At 38.9% G+C, this 20,119-nt stretch overlaps 1 protein-coding gene across 7 annotated transcripts in view; it reads left to right on the top strand.

Moving 5' to 3' along the window:
* Positions 1-19,301, top strand: part of FOXN3 (forkhead box N3) — a 304,443-nt gene extending 285,142 nt beyond the window's left edge. For all 7 annotated transcript variants that reach the window (XM_073349399.1, XM_073349401.1, XM_073349402.1 and 4 more), the window contains 2 exons: positions 256-364; positions 13,590-19,301. In XM_073349399.1, the coding sequence (XP_073205500.1) occupies positions 256-364; positions 13,590-14,139 (659 nt within the window). In that variant the 3' untranslated portion in view covers positions 14,140-19,301. The remainder of the gene's footprint in view (positions 1-255; positions 365-13,589) is intronic.
* Positions 19,302-20,119: the final 818 nt, after the last annotated feature.

Below are 20,119 nucleotides of genomic sequence, written 5' to 3'. Positions count from 1 at the left end.
AGAAAATTTGAGGGTGACCTCTATGAACCAAGTTAATAGTGGTTGCCATTAAATATTTTGCAATCTTTACTTCGCATATAGAATAATGTGAATAGCACTTTAATGTTAACTATGAACAAAGGTTTTTGTGAAGATTTTAAAGGTGAGCGCTGTATTAGACATTCTTATTTAACGTTTCTAATTTTATTTTGAAGCGCTTAACATCAAAAGTGCTGCTTAAAATTTTTTTCTAAATGTTTAAAAATTTTCTTTTAGTTCCCCCTGGAGTGATACAAAATGGAGCTCGTGTTCTGAGTAGAGGAATGTTCCCAGGAGTTAGGCCATTGCCAATCAACCCTATTGGAAGCATGGCTGCTGCAGTAAGGTAAGAGTATATAGGTACAGAACCAGCATTAAAGAAACTAATTATTAGACAGTGGATATACTCTGGTTATGCAAGGATTGTCGTCAAAAGTCTTGACACTTGTTTTTATTTCTGAGATTAGATGAGAGGACATAGTGGGCTTTTTAATTTTCTTTTTAGTACATGTACTCCTGGATCACCATTCTTTGTATGACAAGTGTCTCATGAGTGACTGTCTGTTGCACCCTGGCTTCTCTGAAAAGCGGGACTGTACATTCATCAATGGATTTGCAGGTTATGGTGACAGCTTAGTGCTGTCAGCTCTTTTTCTCGCTACAAGTGTTCTGTTGTGTTTCCATATATAACCAAACCATTTAGCCAAATATTTAGCATAAATCTTTTCCTAGAGTTAAATATCAGACACCAGAATATCAATTATAATACTTAAATTCTGAGGGTATGTAAACGTTATAGCTATCATTATTAACTTTGTGATGTACAATCTGAAGTTCTTTTAGTGCATGGTCCACTTGCAAGAGTATTTTGAAATGTTCACGAATGGAATGTTGTTTTTAAGCCATGAAATTAGGACGTATCCTTCAGAAGGGAGGACAATACAAGATGCATAAGAAAAGTCTGGTAATACTAAGGGCTCTGATTCAGTGGTTTGCTTTACTTCGTGAAAGCTAACTCCACTTGAGACAGCAGAGTTTTTACACCATGGCAGAATTTGGCCAGGTGTGTTGCTATTGTCCTTCTCTTCCAGTGTTCTCAATATCTACAAAAAATGCTTTCACCGTCTACCAGTTGGGTGCCCTGGGTGGACTTCCATAATTTGTGCTGATTCTGGTTTGGAGAGGACCATTCAGGCTACATCATCTGCTATCAAGGCTCTCAGCCAGAGGTTACAAGTCTATGAAGGAAAATATTGTGATTACTGCTAGATCAGGGATTCTCAAATTTTGTTGCACCAGGACCCTTTCTGACAACAAAAATTATTATATGACCCCAGGAGGGGGGACCAAAGCCTGAACCAACCCAAGCCCCGCCACCCTAGGTGGGAGGGGGCCAAAGTCCAAGCCCTGCTGCCACAGGTGGGAGGGCCAAAGCCCAAGGGCTTTGGCCCCGGGCGGGGGGGCCTATAACCTGAGCCCCACCGCCCAGGGCCAAAGCCCTTGGGCTTTCCTTTGACCCCACCCAGTGGAGTCGGGGTTCGGCTTCAGCCCTGGGTCGCAGCAAGTCTAACGCCAGCCCTGGCAAACCCATTAAAATGGGGTCACAATCCACAGTTTGTGAACCACTGTACTAGCTTAATTCATTATAATTGCCTCAGTTGTTTGTGCCTTTTCATAGTCAGTGCTTCTGGAAGTGCTCTTTATATCCAGACCCTTAGGTGTAGTTCATCCAGCCAACAGCTGGAGACAGAGTATTTCCCTTTCCTCTGAGACCTTTATTTCCCTTTTATACAAAACGTGCACAGAGAGGAAGGTATTAATTCAGTAACAACCTATGGCTGTTTATGGGCTGTTGTTAAACCACATCTTTTCATCTGCTATGCTGAATGAGGCATCAACCAGAAATACAGAGAGTTTCCCTCTGTCTGCACCTGTTTAAGGTCTACCGTACCCAGGAATGGCAGCCCACACATCTTCCAGCAGTGATGCCACTGGCTGTCAGGCAGAGCCTCTGTTCTGCTCCAGAGGGGATCATAGAGCCACGGGATTAGTTATTGATGATATTATTTTAAAACATAGAATCCAGTCTAAATGGTGAGGAAGGACATACAAGTGAGAGTGGCTGCTCCTGAGCTCATTCTCCCCTTCAACTTATGGCTATCGCTTGAACGACACGGATATTATTTCAGAATCAGAGGAAGCTTAGTGGAGGAAAAAGGGGATATCTCCAAAGAAACATGTCCTTTCTCCGTGTCCCTCCAACACCACCACCACTTGAAGACTTCCACAGTTTTGCTCCCAATATCGCCATGCTATGCAGGGCAGCATATAGGTTAAATTTTTTGTTCTCAGAGAGGTTCACCACCTCCCGTCCCCCTGCTGTTCCTGCTTCCAGCAGGTGGAATAGTATCTTTACCCTGATGAATGGTAATGAAGACTAAAGAGTTTGTGTGTGAGAGGGGGCTGGGAGTTGGGGCATGGGATGGGGGCAGGGCTTTGGGAGGGAGTTTGGATGTGGGAGGGGGCTCGGCAAGGAGTTGGGGCGCAGGAGGGGATTTGGGGTGCCAGATCCGGGCAGCGCTCACCTTGGGCAGCTCCCCAGAAGCAGCAACATGTCCCTGCTGCTCTTAGGTGGAGGTGCGGCCAGGCAGCTCTGCACACGGGCACCACCCCAGCAGCTCCCATTGGCCACAGTTCCCAGCCAATGGGAGCTGCGGAGGCAGCGCTCGGGGTGGGGGCAGCACACGGAGCCCCCATGGCCATCCCTTCACCTAGGAGCAGCAGGGACATGTTGCAGTTTTCGGGGAGCCAAGCGGAGCCAGGTAGGGAGCCTACCGGCCCCACCCCAACTGGGCTTTTAATGGGGATATCAGAAATGCCAGGTTCTAGAGCTATATAGTTGGTAAAGTGACGGATAATACAGCTTTTACTGTATTGGTAATGGGGGCTTCAGTCCAGCAGACAAAGATATAAAAAGTTGAAGCTAGACAAATTTAGAATGGAAATAAAGCACAGTTTTTTAGTAGTGAAGGGAATTCATCACAATCCTTGCTAAATTGTTCCAGAGGTTGATTTTCTGTCACTGGCAATTTTTAAATCAAGATTGGATGTTTTTTTCTATAACGTGTACTCTAGTTTAAACAGGACTTAATTCAGGAATGTCCTATAGTCTGTATTATACAGGAGGTTAAATTAGATGATCATAGAATCATGATCTGGTCTCAGAATTTCATAGATTCTATCTTAACAAAATGACACCAGTATTCTAAGAGCTTACTGCATGCATCCGATGAAGTGAGCTGTAGCTCACAAAAGTTTATGCTCAAATAAATTTGCTAGTCTCTAAGGTGCCACAAGTACTCCTTTTCTTTTTGCGGATACAGACTAACATGGCTGGTACTCTGAAAAGAGCCTAGAGTTGCTACAGGTTCTACACAAAGATATGGAGTAGAGGGTCTAATAGATACTTTCCTTCTCTAAAATTATGTGGTTCTGTTGGCTCTTAAATGATGTGTGGTTCTTTCTACTGCTCTTCCTGGCTGCTCCAATGGCTATAGGTTCTGTTGCGTATTTAACAATCCTGCAAAAGTGAGGAAATGCCAGTTGTTTGTAATAGCTTGATCTCAGCACAACTATGATTTGCATCATGAGAAAGTATGATATGTGTCCTTAAATTCCAGTGCATGTATTTAATTCTTTTGTTTTAGGATAGTCTGGGTTATCCACAGATACAGATTTTGTATTTCTCTTTCACATCAAATCCATTCAGTGCTGTGAGAGCTAATTAGGATCACAGACTTTAAAAAAAAGGGGGTGGGCGGGCGGGGGGCAGGGATCTGAAGATACTTTATTGAAGTACCAAAAAGAACCAATGGCTTGTCTATCTGATATGACAGAAATCACCCCATCCTCTGTGGAAGAGAAGAGCCTTCATGAAGGATCCGCTGGACTGTAAAGCACAGAAAAGCCTGAGGGGAATGTCCATGGTTTCAAGGATGTTCTTTCACACAGTAACTTGTGCAGCTTTTGTATCCACATGCGCTAATCTGTCAATACCTTTTTGGTGTTGAAGTGCCCAGTACCAAATACCCCATTACAGGTTCAGTATGACAGCTACCTTTTAGAGAGTGGCTATTACCTGCCCAGGCTTTGGTTATTCAGTCCAAAACTGCATTAGCTTTCTTTGCTGCCATATCAAATGGCACACGTGCTATCTATGTCTGTGCAGTCATAGCATATATCTGTCTGCAATCGCCACATGATCTCTCTTGGCATGACAGTTTTCAGGTTTTTTCCTTCCTGGTTGACTTTTGTTTTGTTACTTCCTTTCTACAATCTAATTTCTGTAGATCCCTTTGTATTATTTCTCTGTCTGCACTTAAGTTTGCAGATCTAAACAGTTTAGTCTTATCTGTGACATACCTTGGCTGGCTGAAGGATACCGCTAAGCAAATAATTTTATTAAGAGGATGTTGAGGTAAAAAGAAAATGGTACAGAATTTAAGCATAGAAGTTTCTGGTTATCAGGGAATAAGGTACAGATTATCAAGGGGTGTGAAATTCGGTTTAGGAACAGGTGGCGTAAGGAATACATAATCTGCAGTCTCCCCGATTGGGGGTAAAAAGTTAACGGATCAAAGAACAGACATTGAGATATGGGGTTATGTTGTTCATATAATGGCTATATTCAGGTGTGAAGTATGAGTAGATACGATGATGAGGATGGATTTACCCTCATTTGGTGAGATTTTTTATAGAATGGATTGATCACAAGGAGGTAAGACTTTCAGCAAATTGCCCTGTTGTTTGGACAGCCGTTAGCATCAGGTTATAGTCACCAAAAGTTAGATTTTGTGTTGCCATTGCTCTTGCAGCTGGATAATTGATTATTCAAGATCCTTTCTGTGGAAGACACCAAAACCTAACTAAGCATTGACCTAACACGTTTAAATAACTTTGGCTTCTGATGTATTACCTCACACCAATTCCATCCAGTTGAGCAATTTACTGAACTATGGCTTTTTAATGTGGGACGTGAATGGGTTGCAGTGTTTCCCAGTTGTACACAATCTACCATCTACTTGCCTACTTTTCCCTGCAGGAAGAACAAATTAGGAAGCAATCTCACATAATCACTTCACCTTTTGTATATAAAATAAGGTGCGACTGAATAGAATTGTTTGAATAAAATACCCTATTGAAAAATATTGAAATCAAGACACGTCCACCACTTTACATGAATAAAGATTAGCTATTGAGGAGACAATCATTATGTTGTTGTGCATTTGGCTTAAATCTCATAAATAGATCTTTTGTTCCAGACTGATCTGTAAATGGAAAAAAGCATCCTATGCTATTTTAGTTTATGAATCATCGTCTGTTGCTAAATCTCCACAACAGAACGTAGCTGGATGTGTTTTGACAGTAGTTCTTATTTACTTTATTCACACCACTTTTAGCTTGTTTGCCACCACTATTTTCCACATTGTGGCTGACAAGTCAAGGAGCCAGCAGAAAATAGCTGGGTGAAATATGATACCAATACTGCTCAGAGTGTAGGAGGTTTTAAAATGTCTCCAGTCTCCAATATGAGAACCATTGTATTATTCAATTTTAGTGTACCCCAGCACTGTGGCATCATCTGAGCACACTTGAAAACACGTACAGTGACATTCTGGCCTCCAGGCACATACTTTCATTTAACGTTTTTGTAAACAGAAAAATCAAGTCACACCTTAGAGTAGGCAAAGGCTTGACTGATGATTTGAAGATTAAGCTCTGACTACCTGAAGAAGCAAATTCCATAGTCTGGGACCCCCCTCCCCCTCTTCCATTGGAATGTCCAGCCTAAAGTCCTCATGAGAGCACAATTTAGGGCCTGTTCGTAGAAGCACCTAATCAGTCAAGGTAATGTATAGGAAGAGATGTTCTATCCTAGGTAATCAGGTCCCTCATCATCATACTAGCTCTTACATAGTGCGGTTCCTCAATAGATATCGGAGTGCTTTACAAAGGAGATCAGTATCATTATTCCCATTGTACAGCTGTAGATCTTTTCTGGGTACAGTCAATGCCTAGAATGGCACGTGGAAAGTGTCGCTCCAGGGGTGGTTTATTTACACCCCTAAGCAACATAAGTTCTGCTGTCATAAGCTGTAGTATGCACATAGCCTTAGAGCCCAAACCTAGTTTGTCTGTGAAGTCCAACATGGTGGTAAGGAATGATGTCCCTGTCTCACATGCTGGTTTGTTTTATTTATTTGCTTTTCTGAATCAGTCATTCAAGCAATAACTAAATGAACAGAAATAAATTTAGTATGCAGCATAGGTGCCAAGACATAAGCTGAGTTATGCACCCACACCATCTATGAATGACTGTAGGTTGTTTGCGTAAAGGAGCTGGAATGTATTTCCATATAGATGGTCTTAATTTGGTTTATTACTAGAACAATCTGTTTAATACCAAAAAAAAAAAAAAAAATCCAGGTTGCACTGCAGGCCCATTTCCTGCTGTATTATGCATAGTGAGTTATTTTGTGGAGCTGAAGGAGGTGTTCCTTTTACAAAAATATTTGACTGTTGAATTTAACTTGCCTCCTTCTCCAACGTGAAAAGGGCCACATTTTTTTTAACTCTCTAAATCTGATATTGATATAGACAAAGCATTCTTTCTGTGAGGACAATTTAGATTTTCATAAAGCCTTTGACAAGGTCCGTCACCAAAGGCTCTTATCAAAGCAAGCTGTCGTGGGGTAAGAGGGAAGGTTCTCTCATGGATCAGTAACTGGTTAAAAGATAGAAAACAAAGGAAAGGAATAAATGGTCAGTTTTCAGAATGGAGAGAGGTAAATAGTGGTGTGCCCCAGGGGTCTGTACTGGGACAAGTCCTAGTCAACGTATTTATAAATGTTCCGGAAAAAATGAATAAACAGTGAGGTGGCAAAATTTGCAGATAATACAAAACTACTCAAGATGGTTAAGTAGACAGCAAAGAGTTACAAAGGGATCTCACAAAATTGGGTGACTGGGCAACAAAATGGCAGATGAAATTCAGTGTTGATAAATGCAAAGTAATGCACATGAGAAAACATAATCCCAACAATACATATAAAATGATGCGGTCTAAATTAGCTGTTCCCACTCAAGAAAGAGATCTTGGAGTCATCCTGGATAGTTCTCTGAAAACATCCAATCAATGTGTTGCGGCAGTCACTAGCAATGTTAGGAATCATTAGGAAAAGGACAGATAAGACCCAAAATATCATATTGCCTCTATATAAAGCTATGGTATGCCCACATCTTGAATACTGCGTGCAGCTCTGGTTGCCCAGTCTCAAAAAAGATATATTGGAATAGGAAAAGATACAGAAAAGGGCAACAAAAATTATTAGGGTTATGGAACAGCTTCCATATGAGGAGAGAGTAATCAGACTGGGACTTTTCAGCTTGGTAAAGAGACAACTAAGGAAGGATATGATAGAGGTCTATACAATCATGATTGGTGTGGAGAAAGTAAATAAGGAAGTGTTATTTACTCCTCATAACACAAGAACTAGGGATCACCCAATGAAATTAATAGGCAGCAGGTTTAAAACAAAGTATTTCTTCACACAATGCACAGTCAACTTGTGGAACTCATTGCCAGAGGATTTTGTGAAGGCCAAGACTATAACAGGGTTCAAAAAAGAACTAGATAAGTTCATGGAGGATAGATCCATCAATGGCTGGGCAGGGATGCAAAACCATGCTGTGAAGTGTCCCTAGCCTCTGTTTGCCAGAAGCTGGGAATGGGTGACAGGGGATGAATCACTTGATGATTACCTGTTCTGTTCGTTCCCTCTGAAACACCTGGCATTTGTCACTGTTGGAAGACAGGATACTGGGCTAGAGCAATCTGTTTAATGCAAAAAAAAAAAATCCAGTTCGTATGTTTGTTAATGGATCATTACAAGATTTATATTTGCTGTAGTCCTTTGTATGTTTATTACGATAGAAAATCTCCCTGTGAGAGTTTCTGTCAATAGCATAACTGACTTACCAGTGTTGACTTCTATTCAGCAACTCCTGGATAGATAGAGCCCTGCAAATCTGCGGGTATACACAGACCATTTTTGCAGATCGGATGTGGATACACCTTTTTGTATCTGCGCAGGGCTCTATGGATAGGGTCACATCAATCATCATACAAGTGAGCCCTACTTATTTTTAATTTGCTTTCTTGTTGTCCTGTACAGTGCTATCTACATGACAGTTCCACCAACCTGCAAAGTAACCTGTGACTTTCCTGCAGTGTAGAGTTTACTATATGGGTTATAGCAAACCTGGAAACTTCCAGTGTCCAGAAGAAAAATTGACATGCCCTGTTTTCTCCTGTTCTTAATTGGGATACTCTCTCAGATTCTAAAACTCCCACTTACACATCCATAACGTGTTTCATTCAGAAGAATCCAAAAACAATTAAACTGATATTCCAACTATATACAGAGTTCACTTCAGCCACCTGTAAAATGCAGCCAGCACGGGTGGAATGTAGCTGGTGTTTAGAAGGAGAACTACCCAACAGTTAAGGACAGGACGTGAATAATACCATATCCAGTTGAAACCACTAGAGGAATTCACATAGGCAACATTTATTTACCTCTATTGGAATTTGCCCAAGAGCTTGAGCAAACATCTGTATGCTTGCACACACACACAAAAAAGGCACCTTGAGATCTTTAATGGCCTTCAATGGTTTGGACTTCAGTTTTGTCTCTTCTAGAAGATGACCCCCTGCAAATTGGGACCCACTAACACCATACTGGTGAAATCATTTCATTACTGTCTTGCAGAGAGGAGATCCAGCCACTGTAGACTCCCTCCTGCTCCGTCTGTAATCAGTAACAAAACTTCTATTGATTTTCAATGAGAATGGAATCAGACCTTAAAATGGCCATCCCTTTTTCTGGCAACACCCCACATGGTCTGTCTATGGCCTAGTCAAATTTAATTTTATTCTTTTTTAAAAAAAATCTTTACACTGTAGCTGTGGATTTATAAATCTTAAGTGTTTTCAAATCTAGTTAAGGTCAGAAAAACAAAATATTTCAGTGCAAGAAGGATGAAGCAACAAAACACATCCCAGTAGTCTGTGCTACAGGCTAGAGATTCAGCATGAAACAACTTGAAAAGTGCCAGTTACTAGAAAATCTGGATGAACTTTTGGGTAATTTAAAAATCTTTGTGGGGCATTGATTTTTAGTAGCATTTTTATCACTGTGATTATGAGTTTAGCATTTTTACAGATGTCTAAACTCCCCTTTTAAAAAAAAAATACACTAGGCAAAATGGGCATTTTTGTTTTATTAATGCTTCAGTGGTAGAGAGGGTTGTGTTTAGAGGCCTTCTGATACACAATCTCTATATATACATTATTTGTATTTGTCTTGGTTTTTTAACTGAATAGGCTAGACCCAGGCACACAATACTATTTTTCTGGCATTTATAAACACTGAATGACTGACAGAGGTGTTATCATTTACTTCTTGAACATGTGCTCTGTAATGTCCAGCCCTCTCCTGGACAGTTCAGTGAAATAATATGGTTCATTTGCTCCTTATAGAGAGAAAACACACCAGTTTGCCGCATCACCTGGACCTGACATTCACTTTAATACAAACCACAGTACTGTTGGCTTAGATTACTAGTAAAACAAGTTTATTAACGGAAGAGGATGGGATTTTAAGTGAGTTCAAGTATAAGAGATAGTTAGGAATGGTTAAAAGCAAATAAAAGTGAAAATTCATATCTAAAAGTCTCAATCTAGAAAGATTTTGTTCGAGACTTTGTTCAAGATAGCCTTTCTCACCCACAGTCTTCTGCAAAATGGTGACCCTCTCCTTGGTCAGGATCTCTTCCAAAGGTGCTGGTGCCTTGATCATTTTAGGTGAAAGAGATCACCTGGGGTTTTCTGCCCCTTTCTTTTATAGTACATTGAACCTCTGAAATGGATTCTTCTGGAAGTTACCTCTCAAAATAAAGTTCATTCAAGCTGTGAGGAAGGTGATATGTAGACTGCTAGTGAAGGAGGCTCCATGTTCTTCCCCACCACACACACATTTTTGTTCACTTTTGTTTGATGAAATGCAAATTGTTGTGTTCCCTGCCATCTCCTCCCCCTGCTGTCTTGAAGATCCTGTTTACTACTTGTACGTAAATTGAGGTAAACACACATGTCTTTGTTTAGGAGAGACTTGTTTAACGACTTTTGCCTAGGCAGGGCTGTCTGGTTTTGAACATGTGTTAATAACGTCATACAAGGGAATTAATAACTTTACTTTTACGCTGCTATATACATTTCACCATGAAATTATTGACCAGCGAATTACTGGTTTTCAAATTATACCTCACAAGGCATATTGTGTACAAATATTATAATAATACTGTGTTGGGTGTGAATATAGAGGTGCTTTGGCTCACACCCAGTATTACACTATTTGTTTTGTTAGCAAATGTATGAATTCATAGCAGCAATACAAAGAATTAGGTCTTGGAAGTGCCTCAGAAGTACATATGCAATGGAAATGGATTAGATATTATTTTAATTCCACTCGTTATATTCATCTGCTAACATCAAGTATAGGGAAGTCTTCACATCTCGTGTATTTGAGCTATTGCCTCAAGGTAACAATTATTTGTTTACTTTTGGATACACAATAACTGATCTTTTTGAAGATACTAAAACATTCCATCTGTTTCACTCATTTTCATTTCTGCTGGTATCCTTACCAATTGTCTCCTTGACCTGCTATCTTTCTCTTTTATTTTCTTAAGCAGGACTGGTTGGAAAACTTTAAAAATTTCAAAATATTAATGAAGAACAGAAAATATTTTCTGTAGTAAAAGTTATCCATTTTCTGACCAGCCCTATCCCTAATGCTTTCCATTCTGAGAGCCTTGGTGTACTCCCTCCTTTCTTCCCATTTCTCTAATATTTTTTCTTTCTTGCACCTTTCTATGGACCACCCTCTCTTTCTTTTCCTTCTTTCCATTTTTTGTGGTTATTCGGATACTGATGGGATCTCCTTATAGTAGTTTCAATTCCCCCTATAATCCTAGAATTCTCGGCATTTTTTTTATATACTTTGCAAAAGAATTGGAATTTTGAGTAAGTCATTGGGTCTTTACTCCAAATTGTAGCCCATTTGTTTCAAAACAAACACCAGAGTCTGCTCAATGCACTCAAGGGGCAAATCAGCAGTTTTTAGGGAGATGTTGCTGCTCTTTTCTGTGGAGTTGTTGCTTTTTTATTTAATTCAAAACAAACTATGCCAAGATTTAATAATAGGAAGGTCCATTAAAAACCTTGTTTACCTACGGTCTAGTTAATAAATATACTGTTTCATTTCCCACCTATTTTGTCCAGTGTTTGTTTCCTTGGAGCAAGAATTTATTGCTGAATTTATGCTGAAGATCATTGCAATCTTTATTGAGCCACATTGCTCAGACTATTAGCTGCCTAGTAAAATCACCTAACTTTAATTTTATGCTAATTTATGATAATTTTGATCATATTTACATGTAAATTTAGCTTAAAAGTGAAGAATTTGTCATTTAAAATGTATCCCGTGCTTCCTTTTTAATGAATGATTCTAAGGAATTGGTTATAAATTCACCTTACAACTACTTTGTATGGATGATTTCTTCTTTTAAGCGTTTGGCATCCTCTAACAACAACCCCTGCAGTGGCAAACCATCTCAAAGTAAATGCAGCTGGCTTGTTGCACAATCATGAATGACACTGCATTTAGTTATTAATAATTGAAGGAGCTTTGTCTCTTCCTGCTGGGTCCTGTATATAATTCATGGATCATAAACCTACTCTAAAATCTAGGACAAATTAAATTTTATTGAGCAAGAGAGGTTGGTGAGAGACTTTATTTGCCAATAACTAGACCTTGTATTTACATGTTTTCCCCAAAATATTCGAACTAGAAAATTTAGAATGACTAATTAGCCATCTTCCAGCACTGTGTTGTTGCTGGTTCTTGGAACTCTATTTCCTACTTCAACAGAATAAGATAGGTCTTAGACAAACAGAAGTTTGCTTTCATCTCTAGCCATTGTTTGTTCTGTTAAACAGATGGAAACTGTGACTTTATGCACAGCTCGTTTCTTTTCTGTATTATAAGTTTGTCCCATACTCTTGGGAAATGGATAAGATTGTCCTGTTTTCTGTAAAGAAACAAGTTCCAGAAGGCAGGTCCAAGTTCCATTCAGGTCCAACCTGAACCACTTCCCCATAATTTACTTTAAATGGAGAGGGGATCAGTAAATTTGATTTGGCAGGGTGCTATTCCTCTGAACATTCCTTTTGAGAAACCTTTACATTCAGGATACTCGTAGGAAGTCACTTATCCAACATTGGCTTGAAAGACTGGCAACGTTGAATTATGCGAAGGTGACAAGACTTGATTTTAAAAGCAGTTCATCAAGTGATACTGAAAACAATCTAGTATTTCTCTCGTTAGTAGTTAGGAGCCTGTAGAATGAGTCCCGAGCATCTTCCTCTCCCATTTTGCTTAGTGGGAGTTGAGGGCACTGTGCAGGATTAGGCCCTGCTTTAACATACTTGCTGCATGGGGGACACATTCTTTTCCCATGTAAATCAACAGCAGAACTGCCATTGACTTCACTGGAGTGAAAATGGACTGTAGTGGTTATACGTTTTTCATACTGCAGTAGCACCCAAAGGCCTCAATCAGAATTGGGGTCCCACTGTGCTAAGTACGGTACAGATATATAGGAAAGGAAGACATTATCCCAAATGATGCCTTGTAGCGGAAAAGCATTCTTATTACCATTCTTAAAATATTTTGTGGATCACTTATGTAAATAGATATTAAGATTGACAGTACTGAGGATGCCCCTCTTCTTTTGATATAGTCAGAATAAATGTTGATTCTCTTTCTTAATGTGTTTATGGTCCAAAAAGTGACCGTGAAATGTTACCTGGCTGTTGTACACCACTGCTCACTGTGTCACGGTGCCTAGTCAGAAGCCACAGCAGCTTAACTTATTGACAGAACAAGGTGTTCTCTACGGTCAGAATCACATAGCTGGGGAAAACAAACACACATCTGTCTCCAAACCTGCTAGCAAGTTTCTGATTCCAGTCTTCAGTAGTACTGACATATAAAGGAAAGGAGGAGTTAAATTTCCAGGTCACCAAACTGCCATTTCTATCTCTTTGAAAACTAGTGATTTGATTTTGTTTGTAAACATAAATTAGATAGTTTTATTGATGAAGAATAAATATGAACCGTCGGAATGTCAATTTTTGTGACTGTACCGCTCACTCCTGTCAGTCTGTTTTGAATTGTTGAGTTTTATCTATGAGGCCCAATACAAAGATGATTCACTTTGATAGGAAAGCTCCCACTAATTGAGTTAATGGGGCTTTGGATCAGGCCTAGAATGATCGTTACTTTGGTAGCCATATTGAGTCCATTTAGTCCACGATTGTTGCATTTCACATTAGAGCAGCATTATGTGTACGTGGTTTCTAAGGATATTTCATATTGTTTTAACAGAAATGGACTAGCAAACTGCCGGATGAGGACAGAAAGTGAACAGTCGTGTGGCTCTCCCGTGGTTAGTGGCGACCCAAAGGAGGATCACAACTATAGCAGTGCCAAAGCTTCCAACCACAGGAGCACTTCACCTGCTAGTGACTCTGTTTCCTCTTCATCTGCTGATGACCATTATGAATTTGCTACTAAAGGCAGCCAAGACAGCAGCGAAGGGAGTGAAGTTAGCTTCCAGAGCCACGAGAGCCATAGTGAAACAGAAGAGGAGGACAAAAAGCAAAACCGAAAGGAGACCAAGGACTCTTTAGCTGACAGTGGGTATGCATCCCAGCACAAGAAAAGGCAACATTTACTGAAGGTCAAAAAAGTACCAAGTGACACACTGCCTCTTAAAAAGAGACGTACAGAAAAGCCCCCAGAGAGTGACGATGAGGAGATGAAAGAAGCAGCTGGATCACTCCTGCATTTAGCAGGAATTCGGTCCTGTTTGAATAACATCACCAATCGGACGGCAAAGGGGCAGAAAGAGCAAAAAGAAACCACAAAAAATTAGAACAAATCATTGATTTGTTTGAACTTACAAAATTTTGTTTCAGCACGTCAGGTGAATTCTAATGATTTGTGGCAATATCAGCATTTTTGTTTTGTTTTGTTTTTTTTGGTTTTTTTTTTCTTTTTTTGGACCCTTAAGATTTTTATTTTTAAAGGAGATTGAAGCCATAGAACTCATACTGACACTCAGCTAATTTACAAAAGCTTTTCATTACCTGAAGACACAAAGTAAAAAAAGCCAAAATCACCATTGCTTTCTCCAGCTTGTCAGAAATGCATGGTTGAATACGCAGTGACATCAACATTATTGTGATGGGAGTACAATTCGGCCCTCGGAAATCCCTCTTATACCTAGAAGAGATGTGCATAATTCAGTAATCATTCAGGCCTGGCCCTTAGGTTAAAAAGTATGGCCTTACAATTGGGTTTATAAATGAAAGTGAATAAGGAGATTTGGAGGATGGAGGAGGCATGGAGTCCTCAACACCAAACCAAGAACCGGTGGCAGTTGGATACAGTTGTGCCATAGAAGTCTTTGGATAGCCACTGAAAGCAATTGCGCATACAGTAATGCATTATTAGTGCTCCCTGTACTATATGTGGCTCATAATGTGAAGACTGATAACTTTAAGTTATGGAAAATTTGAACTGTGTATGCAACGGGTTTCAGTGAAATAATGAGAAGAAATGGTGGGGGGGGAGAGGGAATCGTTAATGGTATTGTTAATCATTGAATTCTGTCTTCTATATTAAATTAAAAGAATGTTCAAAAAGCCATAAGCCTGAAGATTGGCACTGCGTGCAAATAATAATAATAATAATATGGAAAACAAGCTATGTCTTCTAAACTGCCTGAGTGAAAAGCAATCAAGTCTAAGAAATTACAGTAGATATTAAGGAAGTAAGTAAATCAGAATATTTTTCTGTGGATCAAAAATACTTGATCTAACGGGGGGAAAAAATGCTACAAAACCTGCCATTAGTATTATGTGTATTTAAAAAAAAAAAAGGCATATTGATGGACAAGAAAATAGAGTACAACCAAGAGCTCCTATACTGCCCTCAAAATTGAGTATGCAGTTATTGTCAGTCAGGATTCGTCTGTGCAAAAACAACATCAGATTTCCAGATTCAACCAGCGTAGCCAGCAGAAAATTCTGATCCACGTTGCATGGATTTGGGGGAGGGGAAATGAAAAACTACTACTTTTTTTTTTTTTTTTTAATTCAAAGATAACAAAGTTCTTGTAAGGTAAATAATGTATTTAGCATGAAGCATGAATTATTTTCATATAAATATAGAAAATAGAGAAAAAGGCTATGCCTCTAATTTTTAAGCCCTTAGGCTTAGAGTCTGTTTTATTTTTATTTTTTTTTGTTTTGTTTTTGTTTGTTTTGGTTTTTTGAAGCAGGTGTTTAAGGTTTAACCTTCTTCAGGGACAAACACTGACTGTTGGGGAACTTACTCTGCAATATTAAAAATATCTTCACACTCTGGTAGGGCTTGGATGGTTGAATTATATACTGCCTTGTCTGCACATTCAGCCCCCGCTCCCTACTTCTGTTTAAAAAAAAAAAAAAATGTCCTTTCTCTGCCTGTACATGTGTAACATGATGCAATAATCTGAGGGCAAATTTAGTAGTGAGTGTGTATGATAGAATCAAGAGAATAATAGGAGCTTAATTGAGGAAAATAATTGGGATTTGGTTCAGGGATAGGTATGTCAGTGAATAGCTTTGCTAATTTGCCATGAAAAGAAATGAAGTTAGTAAAGGGCCTTATGGATGGTGATCAGAGATATAGCACAGGATTAGAGGAAGCGATTCAGGTACAGTTGTGCTACTCTCATGAAAATGTTGATAATTCGATTGGAATTCCCTGGAAGTGGGGGGGGGAAGCTGTGAATAAAATACAATCTCTCCCACCCCAATTTGTGAATTTGGCATTAAAATCATCTACACGAAAAAGATCCTAGAGGCAAAAGGAACATTACAGGGACTGAAAATCCCTATCATTTCATAAAATTATCTTGTCGTCTTTAAAAACTTGAGGCCACCAAATTTATCCCTGGTATAACTGTTTCAATCCACAGAGTTACATGAGGAAGGAATATAGCCCATGATCAGGAAACTATAGAGGGATGTGATTGCCCACCCAATGGAGTAAAAGAAAAATTGCACCATGAGGCATTTGGGTTTTTCATTTGGTTTAGGAAGTGGAAGGATTGTGCAGTGGATTACTATGGTCTGCCAATATTGCTATGCTCAATGGGTGTTCTGTTGTATAGAAAATATAATACAGCACAAGGGTGCAGCACCAAAATTTATTTCTTTTTTTCTGATTTGCCTAAGTGTGTATCAGGACCCCAGACCCTGACTATATTGTGAATTGAATAGTAGTCCATGGGCTGGATGTTAGAGTCTGGGAGAACATCAAGCAGCATAGACTGAGACGGTGGGAAGCAAAGATGGTTTAACCCTTGCACTCAGCTGAGCCATGTCCACTGTGTGCAGGGTTGGTCCCCAGGTGTAAATTAGAACCCTACCAACTGCATTGGTTGCCAGCAGCCCTGAGAAGCAAAAACCCATAACTTAGGGATCAGTGCAGCCTAGAGGTGCATCAGCCATATTGCTTCCTTCATGACTGCACTGGGGTCATTCTCCTGTTGGCAGATATGCCAGCTCTGTGGCCAGAATCCACTGATAGTGCTACACAACTGCACTAGAAAATCTGGCCTCTTGTGTTTCATGGACTTCTGGGAAGAGTGACTGCAAATGAAAATGCATCAACTTGCCCCAAAAACCGTTGTAATACACACTTGTGCATATGTTGTTCCATCCCACCAGCCTGATTAATATTAAATACAATTAAGAGTAAAATTTAGTGGCATCAAGTAAATTCGAAGCAATGGCTTACTCCCCACCGTCACCAGAAAAAATGACATGGTCACCTACCAGTGGGCAAAAACTGCTCTCAGTCACAAAACTAATTCCACAGTAACTTCACTGACTAGAATAGTTACTCCAGACTTACACCAGTGGAACTGAGATAAGTATCTGTTCCATAAGTACTATTTTCTAATTTGGCTACTTGATTAAATATGTAATTATCACTAGTGTTATCCACCCAAGAAAACAATCTTGTACATAAATACCTAATTAGGCAGGTTGTCTTTAAAATATATTATTTCTGTAAGACTTCAATAACTCCTTTATGGACTTGCTGGTATATTTAAATATTGGCAGGTGCAATTTGTAGCTTCTAGGCTGGCCTACTGGGAAGATGTCAATAGGCTGTGTTTTATAAAATACTTTCAAGGCCCACCAAAAGAGAGGAACCAGAAATTTGGTTTTGTACTAATGCCCCCTGTAGACTATTCAAGAAGGGCATGAAGTATATAAGTGATAAAACAACCTATTGTTTTAAGTTTAAAAAGTATTTTGTACAGAATTCCTATACATATAACTGGTGACATTCAGTACATAACTACAGATTGGTATGTTTAAAAAAAATAAATACTTACAAGCCACCTTTTAAAACATGTGATTTGTGCCTGATTGAGCACAGTAGCTTCTTCGGAATTGGTCTTGGTTCCATCAGTTAAATATTCATTTATCTAAATAGGTGTGTTCTTTGTACATTGGATTGGAAGGACTGTTTAAGGTCCGTCCAGTTTATTATGTAACCAAACATTATAGAGCCAATACAATGCATGTTCGTAAATACGCTCAAGAATTAAATAACTAAATAAATAAAAATACATTGCCAACACCTCTGTGCAATTGTCACTATTCTTAAAATCCTGCCAAAACTAACTGGTAATTGGATCATATTATGGACTTTATCATTTGCCAGACTTTTTTTCTGACATAGCCATTTTTGAGGAAGAGCTCCGAAAATCTCTAAACATCTATTTTTTCCCCATTCTAGTATTTTAAAAATCTTTCAAAGTTAATGTTCTTCAAAGCTGGTATGAAAAAAGATACCAGGGCAGCAGACTATCAATGGCAACTTACAGACCTGAGAGGATTTTTAAGGGTGGTTTATAATTAACAAACATTCTTACATTTTACAATATTCATTTTGGAGGGAGAAACATTTGTAAGCCAGAGCTAATGCCACAAATAGATTCTGTTAAAGTCTGCAGGTGTAAAGGAATCAACCATTCATTGCTTATATGCTGCAAAATATTTGATGTTCTTTTGTAAAATCATTTTGATGAAGTTTTGCCTTTTAAAAATGCTAAGCACAGGTCTTGAGCAGCTTTGCTATTTCATCAAATGTATCTTCCTAAAAACGGAGCTTGATTGTGATCTCACAAGTGTTGAAACCAGAAGTAACTCCAGGGCATCACTGGAGTTAAAATCAGGGTTGGTGAGATGAGATACACACCCCTTTAGCTCTAGAAAATCAGCCTATGAGTTCAATTCTCATCATCCATGGGTTACATACTTGTGGGTAATTTAACTGACGTCCTTGGAGTTGCTTCTGATTTACACTAGTGTGGGAGAAGAAAATCCCTAAACACACACACTGGTCTTCTACATTTGACTGAATTACTGCCTCACTTTGAAAACTATGGACCAAATTCCCTACTTATTTGGACTCAATAGAGCTATAATGGAGTTATGTCAATTTTCATAAGCATTTGGTCCTAAATCATCCACCAAATGGTGCCATGGGTAAAATTTCTAAAAACACCTAAGTCAAGAGTGACCTTTTGACTTTAATTGAGAGAGAGGCTCCTAAGTCACTAAGGGCCAAATTTGTAAAGGTCTTTAGGTTCCTAAGGGTGCATATAGGCACCTGCCTAGTGGGATTTTCAAGTATGCCTCGATGTTTTACTACCTTTGAAATCAGTGGGAGTTAGTTGTTTCGGGCTTTTGAAAATTCCACTGGGCAGGTACGTGGGCATCTGCATCTTTAGGTACCTCCATACCTTTACAAATCTGGCCCTCTGTGGCTCTGAAAAATGTACCCCCATGAGCTCTAGGTTCATAATAAAAGTGTGGAAAATACGTTCACAATTTCAGATACAAATGCAATTCACCTCATTAAGCAAGTGAATCAAGTTATTTCAGTTGGGTCACAGCTGCCCAGGATAGATTTATTTTATTTTGAAAAGGTTGCTTTTAAAAAATATCCATCTATCTATCTTCTTGACTTTGCCAGCAAAAGAGCATTTGAACTGTACATCCTCTTGATTGTAACAGAGTATCAGTGTTGACAGTCTGACCAGTTAAGTCTTTAGTGTTGTTCTTCACAGCCCTCCAGTAATATATCAAACACTGTTATGCACATAATGCAGCACTGTGATCTAATTTAAATAATACTTTTTTATTATTTATACTACTCTCTGTAATATACATCAACATTTTGCTATATAACCTAAGTGATAACCCTCTTCTTAGTTATCTGCCAAACTTTGAACTTCTGTTTGGTTTATATTGCAGTTAACACAGTTACAAAGTTGTAATTATGTCTTTTTCCTTTGAATCAGAATGTGTAAATCAAGCTATATACATCTTGTGTGTTTCTATTTTGAGATGGAGTTTGAGGATTTACACATAACAGTTAGTGTTCTGTATAAATCTGCATACCTTTGTGAAATCATCTGTTAATCCCCTTTTCTTTAGGAAGTATTAATTGACAGTGGTTTATTAGGGTTTTTTGTTTTTACTTTATTTCTAATACTGGTTATTCTTGAATTAAGCACAGACTTGTCAGCTGGGTTGCTTTATCATTGATAGTGTATATGACCTTATAATTCTTCCACAGTTCAGCAAACAAGTACTAGCTTCACTGACCAAAAAAAGAAAAAAGAAAAAAAAATTCTCAACCTGATGTGTCTATGGTGCTGTATTTTGCTGGTGTACATTTAAAATCAGAAATGAGTTAACGAAGGTCACTTCTGAGTTGTTGTGCTAAACGAGTAGCCTTTCCTCTTTTCTGTTAGCATTGAAACAAAGAGTATTTATCTG

This window comes from Lepidochelys kempii, chromosome 6, assembly GCF_965140265.1.
Source record: "Lepidochelys kempii isolate rLepKem1 chromosome 6, rLepKem1.hap2, whole genome shotgun sequence".
NCBI lineage: Eukaryota > Metazoa > Chordata > Testudines > Cheloniidae > Lepidochelys > Lepidochelys kempii.
Note: the sequence above shows the minus strand (reverse complement) of the source record. Positions and strands in the feature narration are given on the sequence as shown.